At 40.0% G+C, this 17247-nt stretch overlaps 1 protein-coding gene across 12 annotated transcripts in view; it reads right to left on the reverse strand.

Annotated features, from left to right (window-relative positions):
- Window positions 1-16739, reverse strand: part of TACC2 (transforming acidic coiled-coil containing protein 2) — a 129743-nt gene extending 113004 nt beyond the window's left edge. For 4 of the 12 annotated variants that reach the window (XM_048311639.1, XM_048311643.1, XM_048311636.1 and 1 more), the window contains exons 1-2: window positions 5248-5372; window positions 2506-2583 (exon numbers count right to left, since the gene is read on the reverse strand). In XM_048311639.1, the coding sequence (XP_048167596.1) occupies window positions 2506-2538 (33 nt within the window). In that variant the 5' untranslated portion in view covers window positions 2539-2583; window positions 5248-5372. Of the gene's footprint in view, window positions 1-2505; window positions 2584-5247; window positions 5404-16308 lie in introns of those variants that run through there. The other 8 variants (XM_048311644.1, XM_048311641.1, XM_048311640.1 and 5 more) reach the window with 6 other exon arrangements.
- Between the last annotated feature and the right edge of the window lie 508 nt (window positions 16740-17247).

The raw sequence follows: 17247 nt of genomic DNA on the forward strand, positions 1-17247 counted from the left end.
AGACTATCTAGAGGTGCAGGGCTAAGGAAGTGCACAGTTACATCAGCCTCTGTGAAACTATGAGTGTTTTCCTTTTATTAAGGCCATGTAGATGATTTTTGGAGATTTAGCCATCCAGAAAAGTCAAGGAAAAGAAGACAATGTCATTCCTCCATGATACCCTGTTCATTTGGCTGGATTAAGAAAGATCTGTTTCATGGGCAGCACAACAGCTGAGACCTTCTGCAGTTCCATAAAGTGCAGTACTTTCCACAGCTTCCCATTAAGGAACACCTCCCTTGCTTCACCTGTATTTTGCCAGCTAAAGGCTGGATCTCAAGCATCAAACTGTTCTAAATCAAAATATCTGTCCTTCCAGAATGCTTCTTTTTCAATTTAAAGACCTCTTCATGGAGAATTTTACTTTTCAAGGAAAGTGCATCCCAAAACCAGCTTATGTTTAATTCAGCATAAGACCAACAAGGTGTGCCACTGTAACAGGGCAGGGCACAATCCTAAAATCTCTCAGCAGCTTGGACTTTGCGTGTTTTACAGCAAAACAGAACATGGTTTGTATATGTGAAATCAGTTTGTTAAATATACTGCTGGCCCCAGCCTTGTTTTACCCAAGCATCATCTTCGCCCATTTCCACTAAATTTAGATGATATTCTCCTCAGAGGCTGGTCTTTACAAGACAGATTGGGTATTTACTTTTTCTCTAAGTGTCTACTGCATTCCTCCTAGTAGCACATTTATTCCACAGATCTTTCTACTCATTAAATGAGTTCTAAACTTAGCACAGGCTGTCCCAGCTTTAATGCAAACCATGTGCGAGGCTTCCAAATGACTCACTGAGAGCATGAGCTGTGCAATGGTGTTCTCTGATAAACACATAAACAAAAACAACTCTGATCAACTGGTTCTGAGCGAAAGAACAACACCAACAGAGCTATTTCAATGGTGTTAGGGTTGGAAGGAAAGGCAGCCAGCAAAGGGGGTCAAGTACAGGGTGTTTCTCTAAAGCATAGATTGCTACCAGAGAAAAAAAAGTTAAAAGAAACCAGAATTTTTTTACAACTTGCTGAAAACTTAAATGTAGCTGCCTTGCAAATGAGCAGTCAGTGTCACAAAACCCAAAAGCCAGAAGCAGATGCAGAAGAAAAAGAGCAGCCAAGCCTGGTGCTAACATTTCGACTGCAAACCATGCAAACCAGTTTCATCATCCACTACCTGCTGTGCTCCTTGGCTTGGTGGTATAAGGATGGCTTTATTGGCATTGGGGAATTTCTGACTGAAAATTAAAATATATAAATTTTATTGCTACTTCTTGTTATTTCTCTGTTAATAGTATTTTTTAAAATAATTTGGATTCTTAGCATATTTTGTTTTGCTTCGGTTGTTTGGTTGTTTTTTGGTGCCTTTTTTTTTGGAGGGGTTGGAGTGGGGAGAGGTGTCATTTGTTTTGGTTTTTACAGTCTGGAAAGGAGATCAGAAGCTTCATTTCCTTTTTTTTTTACCACATTTCTTAATAAATTCAGTAGTTTTAAAGTAAAGTCTTCTCAGCCTCAGGATGACTCCTGAACAAATATATTTGACTTCCAAAAGCTTCCTGAGTGGAAGCTGTACACAATGGAAGAGAAATCCTCATTACTTATAGAAATTAACATATTCTACTGTTCCCAAACCTTGATAAAAGTTGGGACCAAATCCTGGGCTAACAATAAAACTTGGTAAGAATAATCAAGAACTGTGGAAGATTTTTCTTCTAAAAATTATTTATGAAAAAGTCTGTAATAGTTGTAATTCTGATGGCCTTGAGGGGGTCCACTTTGCAATGCACAAGGTGCAGCAGGTTTGCTGAGACCTGAAGTGGAAGCAAAATGAATCCTAACCCATTTTAGCATCTACCATAACATATGGAAGAGGAGAGGATAAAATATATACAGGTGTTTTAATTGTTGAAATGAGTGAATGACAACTTTTATTCCAACTTGTATCAGCATAGTAACTTCTAATGTAATTGTACACCAGTAGCCATAGCATGTCATTGCCTTCATTTCAAAAATCTAAAAATAAACCACCAAACACCACCGTGCATTAGCAACACACCCTGGGAACACGGGCGTAAAGTCCGGGATCGGGACACACGCAGTGCAAGGTCATTTCTGAGCAAGGAGGAGCTGCTGGGTGCCAGGGCTCTGGGGCCACCACAGGCACTGCCCTGCTCCCAGGCTGGGGTGCTGGGATGCTGGGATGAGCCAGCCCTGCTCATCCCACGGGGATCCCCCAGGGATCCTGTCCCCCAGGGAACAGCCGCCAGCGCTGTGCCCTGATGCTTTGGAGCACTGTCACTGTCAAAGGAAAAAACCAGACAAAGTTGCTTTCAATTACCACTGATGACACTTAAATATGAGTGTAGCGGGGAGCAGAAGGTAAATGTGGGGTAAGTGGCCCGTGGAAGCAATTTCTGTAAGGTTTGCTCTAGGCTAGGAGGGGAGGAAAAGCAATTGCCCTGCCACACTCACCTCATTCTCTGCACTGCTGTTCTCATTGCCCATCTCGACTCGGATGTCCAGGATCACACAGCAATTAAAGAAAGATCACTGGAAGAAAAGAAAAAGCTCTTAATGGGCTGTGAAAAACCAAACTAAAATAAAACAACAAAAACCCCTGGAAATTTTGGAGGGGTGTCATCTCAGTCACCGTGTCAGCTGCCCCTCCTGACGTTCAGCCTTACAATGATTCTAAGGCATAAATTGGGGAAAAGAACTCTGAACGCTTTTATTTCCTAATGTCTCTCTGCTGTCTTCCCCACACTGGTTCCACTTATGCTGAAAGACAGTCCTTGAAACTCAGCTCTGTTACTCTGTTTCTGGATTATTCCAAGACATTTGAGCAGAAAGACATTTTCCTTGCCGAGGTCACTTGGGATGGACAGCCCAGAGGAAAACCTTGTTGTTTTAACTGTAATCAAACCACTTTTATTTCTTGAAATTCCTGGACCGAGCTGCCTGCTCACATTGTCAGAACCAAGGGATTAAACCTGACTGTCACTGAAACAAACAAGTTTCAAAAACGCACTCAGAGAAAGAGTAAATGGATTTTTTATCCTGATCACTGGCATCGTTCCCTGCTCTTCTTAGGCATTATTCTGTTACAGTGTTGTGTTCTAAACACATTCTTTAGACTTAACAGGATCTGCCTGCCATAATTACTGCTGGTTTTATACTAGTTCAGCTCTAATTATTTAATTTCAAAAAAATCCTCTGAGCAGTTCTAGAGTTAAGTGTCTCCCCAGGCATTGTTCATTTCTGTATTTTTTTTGGAAAGGGTACTCAATAGTAGAAGTACACACCAGAGATTCACTTATAGGCACTCACTTCTTGCTCTAGACATTTTATTTGGGGGCTCATGCATTGAAACTCACTGTATTTATTCAATTACTGAATAGGTGAAAATTACACAGTGTCTTCAGGTTTTTTTCCCAAAGACTTTGGGATTGGTCTGCAGCATGTGTCAAGAAAAACTCCATTAAAGTCAAAAGAGAGATTGCACTTCGAAGTCTGTAAAAGAGAGATTGCACTTTAAACGCCAAAGAAACCATACAAGCTTTTAAGGAATGTTGTTACTTATTACTACAGTACATTTTTTAACTTGAAATATTATTTTACTTCACAGGAGGCTTGGAGAGACAGAGAGAAGTTTGGTGTTGTGCCCCTAAGCTTTGTTCTGTTTAAACTTGATTGTCTGCAGGGGATACAGCAGTGCTTGAACTTGCTGCTGTTGAAATCACTGGGACCAGGATTGCACTTTCAGTGATTAATTAGCAACGTGAGGTTTTATCTGCTGGGGTTGCTGCCAAGTCCTGTCCTGTTTTAAAACAGTTCTGAGCTATGCTGAAGACTGGATGTAACATTTTCAAAATCACTGTTCCCCAAGTATGAAGTACTCCATCATGGATAAATGCACACACACAAATCTTTCCAGGCTCAGCCCAGTGAAGTGTTCCAAGACAACACATTAAGATTACAATATTTTAAGTATGTATTGATATAATAAAACATTCTCACACTGTTAGAGCTGCTGAGTAAGGTTTAAATGCATAGGAGGGAAAGAATAACTCCACTATAGAGATATGCTTCCGTCAGCAGCCAGCACAATTCTTTAAGAGTGAATATAGTGGCATTTCTGTTCCCCTGACCTGCTGAGCTTTTCTCTTCCCAAATCTTTTTCTGTCCCTACAGACATCATGTGAAAATACCTAGAGAGTTAGAGCTCTCTAAAGTGTCCCCTCACAAGCACTTGCAGTAATAACATAAACGGGGGAATGAATGAATGAAACTCTCCCAGATCCCCATGCAGTTGTTCAGTTAATTGGGGTGGGGTCTTGTACGTAATTGTGTAAAATGCAAATTTTGCTTATCAAGTTCTTAAATAGATTAGCCAATGTATGTCATAATGTTGTCCTATTTATTTTAGAGTATATTCACTCTGGTGCATAATATACCATCAACATTTCTGCACCAGCTCAGCCATACTGACTGTTAAGGACAGCAACTGCTGATAGAGGCCAAAGTTCTAATATTGAGTTGAAAGATAACAATGCTTTATTTACAGCTTTTTATTAAAATGCACAGGAATCAGAGTAGAAAATGACAAGAGCACAGCAGAAGTGCCAGCTGTTGAAAATCTCCACTAACACATCGTATCATATTGTCTACCCACTCTTTTCTTTCCCTAGAGCATGAAATTTCCCAATTTTCACACAATTCTCACATTACCATCTGCTTAATAATGAAGATAAATGTCATAAATAGGAAATAAAGACGTTGCAGATTCTCCAATAATGAAACAAGTGATAATAATAATAAATTGTGCATTACATTGCAGAGTGCTAAGGTAATTTTTTAGATTACAGTGTTACTGTAATCCTTTTTACATACATTATTTTTAAATCATTCAATGCACGAGCATTACTTAGGTTGCAAACTACAAGTGCTTTATCATATGTATAGAATTTCAAATCAACATTACAAACATGCTAAAAATCCATCCATTAAATAAACATAGGTTAACCAAAAGATAATCTTCATCACCTTCTATAGTATCTCTCACAATTTACATGTCATTATTGAAATTATTTGAACACTACATATTTTGAAAACAGCTCAATGGTACCAAATTGGTTTGTTCAGCCTGCAGAGACTTTTGAGCTGAACAACTGCTTTCCTGAAAGCAAACAAGAGGATGTTTAATGTTGCACTTACATTCCAGGATTTATCTGGCACCTTTGGCTTCACCGACGCTTTTAGAGCGTGCCTTCAAACCATTCCTTCCATCTTCACCTCACCAGTTTTCGCCTGATTTTCCTCCTACTTCTCCTCAGACTCATGAAATGTAGGCTTTCTCTCCGAGACCCACCTTCATAACCTGCTCAACAACCAACTTGCCTCCACCCCAGGCGAGAAAGAAAACAAGTTACACCTCCTCGGCCCGGCCTCCCCCTGCTCCTGCCAGGCTGCTGAGGCTCTCTGCATGCCGTAAATCCAGTGCTAATGTTTTTCACAAAAGCAACCCCAGAGAACATCAGTTTTGGGTCAAACATATTTCACTTCTACCGTTTCTTGGCTTGTGGTATAAGCAGTACTTCTTGCACTGCAGAATTTTTTCAGTGAAACTGTGTCAATAATATACTGGAATTATGCGTGTGTTGTTTTCAAGGGAAAATTGGTATTGGGGGGAATATCTATTCTGCATTTTGTTTTCAGGTTTGTTTATGTGTTTAAGCTCATTTTTCATTTTCTCGTATTGCCCTTGAAAGCTGTCAGAAATACCTGCTACCAAATGTTGATGTGCCTGTTCAGGTTATGGTGAAATAATTTCCCATTTAATCATCCTGAAGGGTGGAGACGTGACAAAAACGCTTTGAAATGTGATGTTGCAAGAAGTACTGGTTTATGGGCGAGCTAATTGTTATTATTAACTCTGATTGTCCATTCCAGCAATGCTTCCACAAAGGGGTGCTGAGAAACACAGCTGGTAACCAAAGACAGAGTATTTATCATAAACGCCAAGGGATTAATGAGTTTCTGTAAACACCAGTGGTGCTTTCTGGTGCCACAAACCAAGGAAATGGTCCACTGTGGGTTTATTGCACCTCGAAGAGTGTGAGGCAGCATTGCTGAATCCAGCATGGAAAAGTCATATCTGACATGAATAAAAGGCAGGATTTCATAGGGCAGCCACATGTTGTCTGCTGACTTTTTTTCCACAAAGTCTTGGTCTACAAACTCCTGACTTGGAAACATAAAGCCTGTGAAGAGCTGAAATGCACAGTTGCAAGATCAAGAGCTACATGAATAGCCCTGCCTTTTAAATATTTTTTTTTTTTTTATGAAGTTGGTGATCCAGCATTCTCTGGTCTCTCCAGCCCAATTCAAAATCCAGTAAATGTGAAGTTCATCAATTCAAACTTTTAGTGTGTTCTTCCTTAGAAAACAAAGCAGGGGCATTGCACAATTGATTGTTTTATATACAACAAACTATGCAATATTTTTTGTTTAGGCTTTCTGCCATGAATTTAAGAGCAGGGATCCTGTGGGAGCTCAGGAAAACACAAGCCTGGTAATACATCCTCACTTCTGGTAGCTGCATTATTTCCTCATAAAAGCAAACTGAACTCACATTTGGGGCTATTCCATTTCTAAGCTAAGGCCAGAAAATGCCACAAAGTGAAAGTGAAGAAGCTGCCTTGCAAAACAATTGTCTGGCAGAAACTTTGGGGGAAACGACCTTCAGTAATCAGTAGACCATGATTTCTGATTGTGCACTTTTATCAACACACGTGCAAAGCAGAATCCCTCTGTTTGGCTAAGTTGTGTAAGGTTTGCAAAGCCACACAGGCAACTCCTGCACCGGTGCCAGAAGCATGAGCCCTGTGAAATGAGGGCAGTGACACACACCAACACAGCCACCCTGTGCTCTGATCTCTGGGCCTACAACGACACTGACTGACAACACTGGCATTGTACCTTTGGGTCAGTTTTCTGCCCCACTCTTGTGTCTAAATTAGGATTCACTCAGGTCCTGTCCCGGCTATCCCAAGCTGTTCCCACCTTTGCAGATGCTGATCTCCTGCTATGTTCCAGTATGAAGCGTAAACCACCAGCTCGGAGAGAATTCCACATGCTCTGATGTTTTTATTTATTCTCTTTGATTTTATGATGGAACTGGTGGGAGAAGAAATACTCACATCGGGCCACTTTGCTGTTGTTTGCTGGAATTTCCCCTGTGGTTCCCTCATCCACTCTTCATGCTCATCCAGGGAGAGATTGTCTTTTCTTGATCAGAACAGAATTTAACCCAGGAGGACTGGAAGACTCAAACTAGGGGAAGATACAGCTCAGACTTAAAGGTAAGCTATGTAGTGGGTTAATAAGGTATTTCAGTAAGATCCAAATAATTTGCCATGAGTGATCAAATTTAATCCCAGTATGTACAGTATTGGGTACACTTACCAACCACTCACCACACAGGTATGTTAGGTTCTTGTATATTGGTGACATGCTACCTTAGGTATTTATATAAGACAATTTAGTTTGAGGTCATTTTACTTTATGGTACAAATACCACCAAAATAAGACAAAATGTTTTGTGTTCCTTACTTTCACGATTGATACTACGTATAAAGCATTTCAAAGCTCTGCTAAGCACTGAGCACACTATTACACACCAGCTTTTCCCATAGGAAAGAGAAAAAAGGGGAGGTGTTCACAATCTTACTCTGATCTTGATATAATAGTGCAAAACCATTCTTAATTTCTGCATATTCCAGCAATATCACAGAGATCTGCAAGAATGACTGACCTATGACTGTCCTTCGGCTTTTGCTTTCTCACAAATCCTACAAGAGCAAATACCAAGATCTGGGGGGAAACCATAACCCATGATAGAATTAATAAACAAGTAATGCTTTTCAAGTGCACAACTTGATGGGAAAGATGTTGCTTAGTAACATCAGCAGCTGGATCTGCTGTAAAACCGTGATGTCGCTTGGCAACAGAAAGCTGAGCTGGATTTTTGTGAGAATTGTGAAATAGTATTTTCATGCCCTTCCCCCAAGAATACCAGAAAGTGCCTGTGGGGATCACATCACTGAGCCCATGTAGGACTCAGATTTACAGGACAGCAGAGGATGCAGCCCAGCCTTGGCTGATGTGTCCCACTTAATGTACAAGTGTGACAGAAAAGAAACAGGGACACTGAGTACCTGGCACTAAGAGACTAAAGCATGTTTTAAAAGACAGATAATGAAAGTTAAAAATTATTCTTCCCATTTCTGGCTAATTTTCAGTCAGGCTGACAACCTGGCCTGGAAAAATCCAGTTGATGGCATAATTCCATTGCTTCTAATGAGCCCCATGTGGCACTTCAGGGCACTCCTGCATCCTTCAGATGTTTAAGTTATGTTTTACGGCACAAAAAGTGCAGAAGAAGACACATATTTCTTTGGAGATTAATGGATTTGCCTAAGGTTAAAAAGCTCACCAAGTGGCAGAGCTAGGATGTCAGCAGTGGCTTCTTCAGCGTGCTCCAGTTACCAGACTATGCTGGAATGTGAGTTAATGTTACTGGAACCTCCATGAGGAGGTGCCCTTCCTAAGGAACCACGGGGGTGCTAAACAATTTTGTTTTACTTTCTATCTAGTAATATTTTCCCAGCTTAAAAAGGAAAGTCTGTCATTTCAGCTCTTAACAGAACTTTCCTAATACTATATAGTTTCAAACAATAATAAATAAAAGTGATTATGGGAATCTTAAGTGTAATTCTGTTGTATCCTACTTAACTGCCTCTCTGGAAGACGAATCTCAGATAAATTTTGTGTTTTATCTGCCAGTCCCATGAGGGGGTCATGACCACCTCAGGGTGTGTAAAATGGTGCTCAATGCCTACGTCTGTGGATCTCAAGAATCTTTCCCTGGTGTGTTGAGCGTTAAATGTTTTCAGGTCACGTACATTCCCTTCTGCTGCACTGGTTGCAGATGTCAAAGTACTGCATAGAGCTTAGTCCTTAAAAGTGATGCCAAAAGTTTTTCATAAAATATATATGATCCAAATAGGAATATCCAAGTACTGGAACATTTCCCTTTCCAAACCACATTTATACCAGCAGTTTTTCACCAGATTCCATATGCAGCGCTTCAGTCAGTGGGGAGGCTGTGGATTCAGATGAAACACAGAGCTCTGTGCAGTGGCAGTGGCCCTCTCCCCATGTCCACATGCACATTCCAACTCTGGAGAGCTGGATACAGACTCCTGTTAAAGTTCTGAACACCACAACCAGTTAATAGGCCTCGGGAGCTATCAGGGAGGCTGACCTACATAGCTCACCTGGTCAATCTGTGCCTATCATTGTGCAGGACTGCAAAATGTTTCCTTATTATTACTGCTGGCCTTTTATAAACAGCTGATGATGATTTATGAACAGTATCTCCCCCATGCTTGTATTATGAGACACGTATGACTGTATAATTCAGGTCCATAGCCAACTTGACAAAGTTTACATGTGTTTTCACACTCTAAATGCAAACAGTCATTCCCTCAAAGTGAGGAATTCCTGATCCTAAATCTCACAGCTGAGGCAGGAAGAACATAACTCTGACTCGGGGATAAATTCTGGAAGCAGTGGTAGGAGGTCTGATGTGAGGGGTGGATTTTCAGAAGATGCTCTCTGCTCCTCCAGCTGGTCTGCCTGCTCTGGTGTCCCGTCTCAGCACTGGGAATGGTGGGACACAACTCAGAGAGACAAAAATCCATGTTATGTGAGACAGAGGAGGAAACAGGGTGGGCATCAGTTGGCTTAACGTGTCTAGAGGCACATGTAGGGCCTGGGAAGAATGCATCGCAACATGAATTATTTCTTGCCTCTTTTCAGGTCCTTCTTCCTTCAAACTATTTTTCTTGCTTTCCCCTCTGAGTTTACCTGTTTCTTCTGTTTGTGCATTCCTCTTTTTCTCCTCCCTTTATCCAGGAGATTCAGTGGAAATACAAGGGAGAGCAGAGTTGCCACAAGGTCTGGTTTTCTGAGAGCTGATGGGAATGGCAGGGAAGAGGCAGATCTAAAGCTGCTTGGGGGGAAGGGGCTCCTTCCTGTTTGTTCTGCTTTAGCTGTGGGGTCTGAACCAGCTGTCAGCAACTGTCTCTCCCTAACTGTGCATGGCAGTGGTGTTTCATCTCCCACTTTCCTGGCCTGAGGTGTGTGTTGACATGTCAGAGTTGGCAGGTTGCAGCTGCTTTCTGGGCTTTGTGCTAACACACCCTCCCATGCCCACACATATATTCCAGGAGAGGAGGACTTGTTCTCGGGCTCCTGGAAAGCCTCCAGCACTCAGAGACTCTCCTTGGGCTGAGGGGAGGATGTTTATGGGTTTTCTGTCTGCTGACACAACACAGGTACATAACCATGTACCACGCAGTCACACATATATACCCATGCATATATTACATATTACTTATATATCAATGCAGATGTCTTATGCAGATTATATCCTTCATCCTCAGTTAGAGGCCATTTAGCCTGAGGCTGTTTTCTGTAATTTCATGATAGTTGTTTGATCAATGGGTGAGAATAAATTAGATGGTAATAAACTCAGCTACTGTATATCGAGCAGTGATCAATACTCTAACTCCAGAAATATTGTGTTTTATCAGTAGTGAGAGCAGGCTGTGAAAATAAATCTCTCAGGAGAGCTGCACATCAAGACAACATGTTAACAGCCAGACAGGGGTTAGATTTCAGATTCTAGCCAAGCAAGTATATTAGGTTTTTGCAGGACTAACTCTGGGAACTGAGTCACTGACCTCTGAAACTGTAGTGCTCATAAAGGCATGAATCCTTGTTTCCAAAGATTCCCATGTTTGGCTGAGAAAGTATTTACTTTGAAACTAAATTTGTTGAGTTTCTTCAGTCTTCTGCAGCTTGAAAATTATTTTTTATAATAAGTATTATATAAAGTAAGCACAACACTTAGATGTACTGTAAGCATTTAGTTGGATTACTTGTACAAGTTCCCCACTGAATCACAAAGCAGGAGAATGCTGCTGACATTTTAGAAAAGCAGAAATTGAAGCACAGGGGAGTTGAGTGATCAGGCCATTAAAATGTTGTGTAATCCTAGGCTAAGCAGGTAAGTACAGCTGGTGTTCAGCCCTCAAAATAACAATACAGAATGAAGATGATTACTGGTTTGATTTGGCATCGCTGTTCTAAAAGAACAGATTATATTTTACGTGAAATACGGCCTGGATTATGGACTTTTCTAAGCATGTTGCACTGATCTAGCCCTGAACAAAAAGACTCCATCACATTTCAAGGCTAATCAGGACCAAAATGCTTCCTCAGGTTTATTTGTAAGGTCAGCCAAGAACAGTTTTGTGCAGAGTAACATCACAGAGGTATCCTCAAAGATATCATAAAAAAACCCCCAACAAAACAACAGTAAGGTGAAAATAATTTTATGTGCTTTTTTTCCAAAGGATAATAATTGTGTAGTAATGAGAATGCTTCCTTACTGACATTACCATAGTTTCATACCTGTTTCAATGTTTAAAACTAATGTAATGAATTAATATTTAAGCTGAATGTAAATTATAAGCCTATTTTCTCCCTGATTCCTTTGATTCAACTAAGCAGGATTGCAAAACAAGGTTGAGAGAAGTCAGTTAAAGCCAGTCCTTCAGGTATTTATGATGACCTGGTGACAACAAATGGTGCCTGAACTGATTTACTCCCCTCTAGACTGAGTTTAATGTTTGCCTTTGTGGCAGTGGCTTTTTTAGAAGATGATCTAATGCTGTGCTGGTGGGAAGTGGTCCTAGTGATCCCTGGTGGTTGGTAGAGATAAAGTTACTTAAGCTGCTCACTGTTGTTACAGATGGCACAACTCTTCATCCTTCTGACAGACCTAAACCTAATCAGCTTCACCTAATGACAGATTTAAACTCTTATAACTTATTGCCTTCTCCAGCTGGGTCTCCACTATTTATATTCATGTTCTCACTTTCCACTAATATGAACAATATCCAGTTTCAGAAGTTCACTCTTAATTTACAGGTGTACTTTTTCATCGGCATTTCATCATCATTAAGGAATATGTTAGTTGCAGGCTTTACAGTACCTTAACTCAATCTCGGTTTTGGTTTGGGGAGGGTTCCCTGGAAACCAGACTCACAAACCAGTTGTTATACATAATTATGCACTACACTGGCACTTTTAAGCAGGGATTGTAACACTGAATATATAAAATTTCTACTTTAAACAGGAAACCATGACAGCATGTAGGCAACTAAATACCAGTCACTAGTAAAAAGTGGATTTTAACCTTATTTCAAGTCAGTGGAATGAGCACAAAATAAGGCCTACAATTGTTTGTCCCACTTAAGGTTCATGTGGATAAAGATTGGTTTCTTCTTCTACCCAATGTGAATCTTCTTGTACGAGTAAACTCTTAAGGATTAATTGGTGAACTCCTGTGCATCTAGAAACGAGTAATACTTTTCTCTGAAATGTGATAACCCATAGATTGACTCAAGCTTCTTTAAACTTCATATGTAAGAACAGAACTTGCCACAAAATCATATTATGAGATATATTAGTGCAAAAGGCTTAAGCATAATTTCCAAAACTCTTGAACTTTTTACCAGTAGAAATGATTTATTAGTGCCATGACTGAAATATTTGTTTTGGGCTGGTGAGTCTTCATGCAGGAACTAAATATTGCACATACGACAATTAAGAAATGTTAAGACTCGTTTATTAGAATGCAAGGATATTTCCATGGTCAGTGATCCTTACACATTTCACCCCTTGGTGTGAGCATTGCAATGATTTAAGAGCCTACCACAGAAACTGAACCCCACACACACTTTATGTAGACCATGAATTTAAACCTCCTGCCCCTTGTATCATGAAGAGATTTTCATATGGGTTCAATAAAAATGTGCAATGCTCCAAATGTGTGGGTAAAATCAGGTCTTTCTCATCAAGAAAGTGGTTAAGTGTAATTTTCATTTTACAGTTGCAAGTTGGATGGAAACTGTGAGTAACAGGCAGTGTAAAAAGTAGGCATGCAACTTATCCCAGCAAATACTAGTAATTACTGTAGTTTCAATGGTATCGATATGCTGTAGCTATAAAACACAGACACATGTACAGAAATGTAGGCAATAGCTCAAATCACAGTTGTATTAGAACTGACAGCTTTGCATAATGGAGCACATACATCCCCTGAAGTGCTGGAGAATTCATGCTAAAAACAAAACAGAGCACATTAAAATGTAGGCAGATGAGGTCAAAACCTGCAGATTTATTAAGCTGTGCTGTAAAAACTGGGATTTTGATATTCATGAACAGCTTCTTCATACTTTTTTTCCCCCTTCCCTTACTGGAGCAATCTTTGTGTTTCTGGCTTCAACCAGGACTTGCTCATGATGTCAGTTTGTCAACATAAAAACTGTTTGTGCTTCAGAAGATCTAAAAGGATCCTCTCTGCCTCTTTTGGAGGGTTTGTGAAAATCTGACAGTGAACCTTCAGTGCACAGAAATGGTGCTGTTTGGCTGACACTTCACAGAATCACAGAAAACAGAGCTGAGGAACAAATCCTTCCCTATTTTAATATCTCCCCAAAAGAGGTATATTTTTTACAGGTCTGCTGGAGGAGACACATTTTGGGAATGGGACATAATGTTCTGAAATCATATTTACCAAAGAATTCCTTTGTCTAAGTTGGTCAGTTCCTCAGATCTATTCTGCAGAAACATCTATAGTGTTGGTCCACTGATGAAGTTTTCTGGTTTATTTCATTGTTTCTAGGGAGATTATCTCATCATCCTACTTTCTTACTCACAATTATACTGGTCATGTTCCCTTCTAAAATATTCCTGTAGAAAATATAGCAGCTGCTCATATCAAAACAAAAATATTAGCACAGCATTAATCACATTATGTTTTGGTAGCGAGAAAACCTCTTTTCACCCAGTCAGGTTGCCATGAACCAGCAAATCTTCTCTGATTACTTATACTCAGAAAAGCAGATTTCATCTAGATAATAAAATAAATCATTCTTACCTTTTATTTATGCACAGACCCATTAAAGTCCTACAAAACTCCCTGCAGCACACTACTGTTTACACATAAAGCAAATAAATATAAATATCCGAATCCATTTGCAAGGACTCAAAGCTGGCGGAACCTTGGGTTTGACCAAGAAAAAAGAATGCTGGCTGGATCTTATGCTTGCTGGGAAACCAGGGAAGTAAATGAGTCTGTCAAGTTCTAACTAGCATTTAATGACAAATTTAACTTGGCAAGAATATATAGTTCAGTATTTTGTCAAGCTTGCTGAGGCTTGTATATTCTGTGTATGGATCTTGACCAACTGCTGTATTTTCATAGGATCCTGCATTAAAGAGCTTCTAATGCAAACATACAAAACTTAAATCAAACTTTGTTTCACCATGTGATTTTTAGAACACAGTACTTAAAAAGGATTATGTCAAGAAAAATAAAAACTATAATCTCTGATGGCTCTGCTCTTATCCTGGCTGTCAGCAGTGCAGCTCTTCAAACCATTAGTTTCTGCAATTAAATGTGGAATCAATTAACTGCACTTAAGCTATTCATTTAGCTTTAAGCCTAGATCATAGAAGTAGGGTAAATTGTTACTCTTTTCAGACTTGTTATGGACTTTAGTGATAAAAACCCAACTATAATGTAGCTTAGATCAGCTTAGATTGGCTACTTCCCAGACTAGGTTGCTTCCCACAGATTGTTAAAACGCTTGATGAAAAACACTAACTAGGTAATTCAGGAGCATGTGCAAAGTGCTTACTGATCTCCTTAGGCCAGGATACCAAGCCTGTCATTGTCACAGGACTCTGCCTTAGAGATGGAAAAATGACTGGATGTGATGCAGATGCAGATGTCAGGTTACTTAAAACTAAGCCAATGAGGATTAGGTCATCCACCCATAGGCCCATCTGACTTTTCTGCTCAACTACCAGCACTTTTTCCTGTCCAAAATCCCTTTAAAACAAGATTTATAGATTTGATGTATTAACATTTAATTAGTCTTTGAATCTATAATGAAAGCATTTTGGCATGAAGGGATGGAATTTTTTTTTAACTCCTACATGTATAGCAGGTTTCTAACCTGTCTTTTGGACTGTGTAAAGGGAAAAAAGTCTACTCCTAGGTAGTTAGCAGCTTGATTGTGAATAGCTGAATCATGAGGACAAAACTCTATTTTTTAGATAAGGTCAGATTTTGTAGGAAATACCTGCTTCATAATACAGATAGAAGCATGCCTGCCATTGTCATCCTGTTGCTGTCAGTGAGATTGTTAGTTTTGCCTGAAGCTAAACCTATTTTTTTTAACTTGGAAAACAGTTTCCAAAACATTTTGATAATATAAACCCTGTTCAATATAAAATCCAGAAATAACTGAAGTGGTCATGGCACACTGACAAGGGATTTCAATATAATGTCGTCAGTGTTAAAAACACTAACATAATCAAATTTTTGCTAATCTTATTTTGATCTAATTAGTTTTCCTAGTGGGTAAGACTAGAAGTGACTTCAGCTACCTGAAGATCTGTAAGTTTTGGATCACCAGAGGCAATACTGTACCTACAACTGCTCAGTGTTGTGTTTTACGGCCTGAAACAAACTTTGCTATGCATGAAAGGGCAAAACATCGTAGACAGTTCCCACTTAAGAACATCATCAAACATCTGCATAATCTGTGTAGTGAGCAGCCAGCTCATTTCATCCCTGAAATTCTGCATGAGAAACACACATTCTTGTTGTTACATGGCAACTTAAAAACAAGCAATCCTTTCTGACACAAACCCTTAGAACTGTTTCTGCAAAAAAAAAAAAAAGAACAAGTGGAAGAGAGCCACATTTAACAACTCCAGCATTTGCAAATCGTTATGACAGTCTGTAATGTTGTAACTTGTTTTTAAATCAGCTATTTTAGGACATGCACATTTAATGATCAGTCTCTTGGTCTTAGAGATATACTGACTAAACAAGACATCATCCTGTAGACGTACTATATAGGGTATGGGATTGTGAAACGAGTTATACAAGAGATCATGAAACTATAGAACCTCAAAGCAGAAACTCTTTTCTTCTGGTACAGAGAAGAAAATTCTTTTACTTGTCAGGCACTCCCTTTGCCTTTTTGTAATGTCTAAAACATAATTAGTAAACTGTTTTGAGTCTAGACATTTTTAAATTTAAAGAACTAATAAAAAATTACTTACCCAATCTTCCTCTAGACTAAAAATGAAAATGCACCACTCTGTCCCTGATTTTTATAACCTTCTGCACTCCTTCACTCCTAGCTGGTGTGTGGATCCCCTTTCTCCCTGGATCACATGAAAGTGTTCTATTAATGTGAATTGGCTGATGTTTGAGAACACTATGCTGGAGAGCTATGAAGTGTAAGGAATCTGACCCAGGGAGCTGTGGGGCTATGACACATCTGTTCTTCACAGGAATTCTCAGTTGCTGGATGGGAATGACACGGGACAGGTCCTGTAAACTAGGTGCAGCACGTTGGCACTGTCGTTGTTGTTGGGATATAGATTACTTAAGGCAGGGAGGTGAGTTCCATGTTAAACCAATGTAACTGGAATTTTACTCTCTGGCTTTTCACTCCAGAACTGTAACTTCCACGTATCAGGCTGTCCCTTTGACCTCCCAAGCAAAGGCTGGGAAAATGGATCAACTTAGCATGTGACAAATGTAAATAACAACAGCACTGCTGAAAGTGACAGCTGCCTTAAGGCAACCACTGCAAGTCAGCGCTGCTCCGCAGATTTCCTAAGGAATGCCTTGCTGGAGCTCAGGATAAACTTTCAAAGCCTAGGAATGCTAGCAGATTACCTGGCAGGATGGAGAGAAGGAAAAGGAAGTCTTCTGCCTCTGTTCCATTCTTCATCTCTTTGCCTGTGTTCAGTTTTCTCTTGCCCCCATGGGCAGAAAAGAGGGAATGCAGCTTTGTCTCTTCCCATATGGGATGAGATGGAGCTTTCAGCCCACTGGTTTGAACGGAGTGGTTGAAGTTAGAGGGTATTTTTGTGTGAGCCTATCCGGGAATCAACCCATGTCACTTCAGCAGAGAGTTGTCTCAACCATAACCCCCCAAAGTGCATCACTGCAATAGGAAACCCGCACCAATCACAGAAATGTCTTAAGCA

Source organism: Corvus hawaiiensis, chromosome 8, assembly GCF_020740725.1.
Source record: "Corvus hawaiiensis isolate bCorHaw1 chromosome 8, bCorHaw1.pri.cur, whole genome shotgun sequence".
Taxonomy (NCBI): domain Eukaryota; kingdom Metazoa; phylum Chordata; class Aves; order Passeriformes; family Corvidae; genus Corvus; species Corvus hawaiiensis.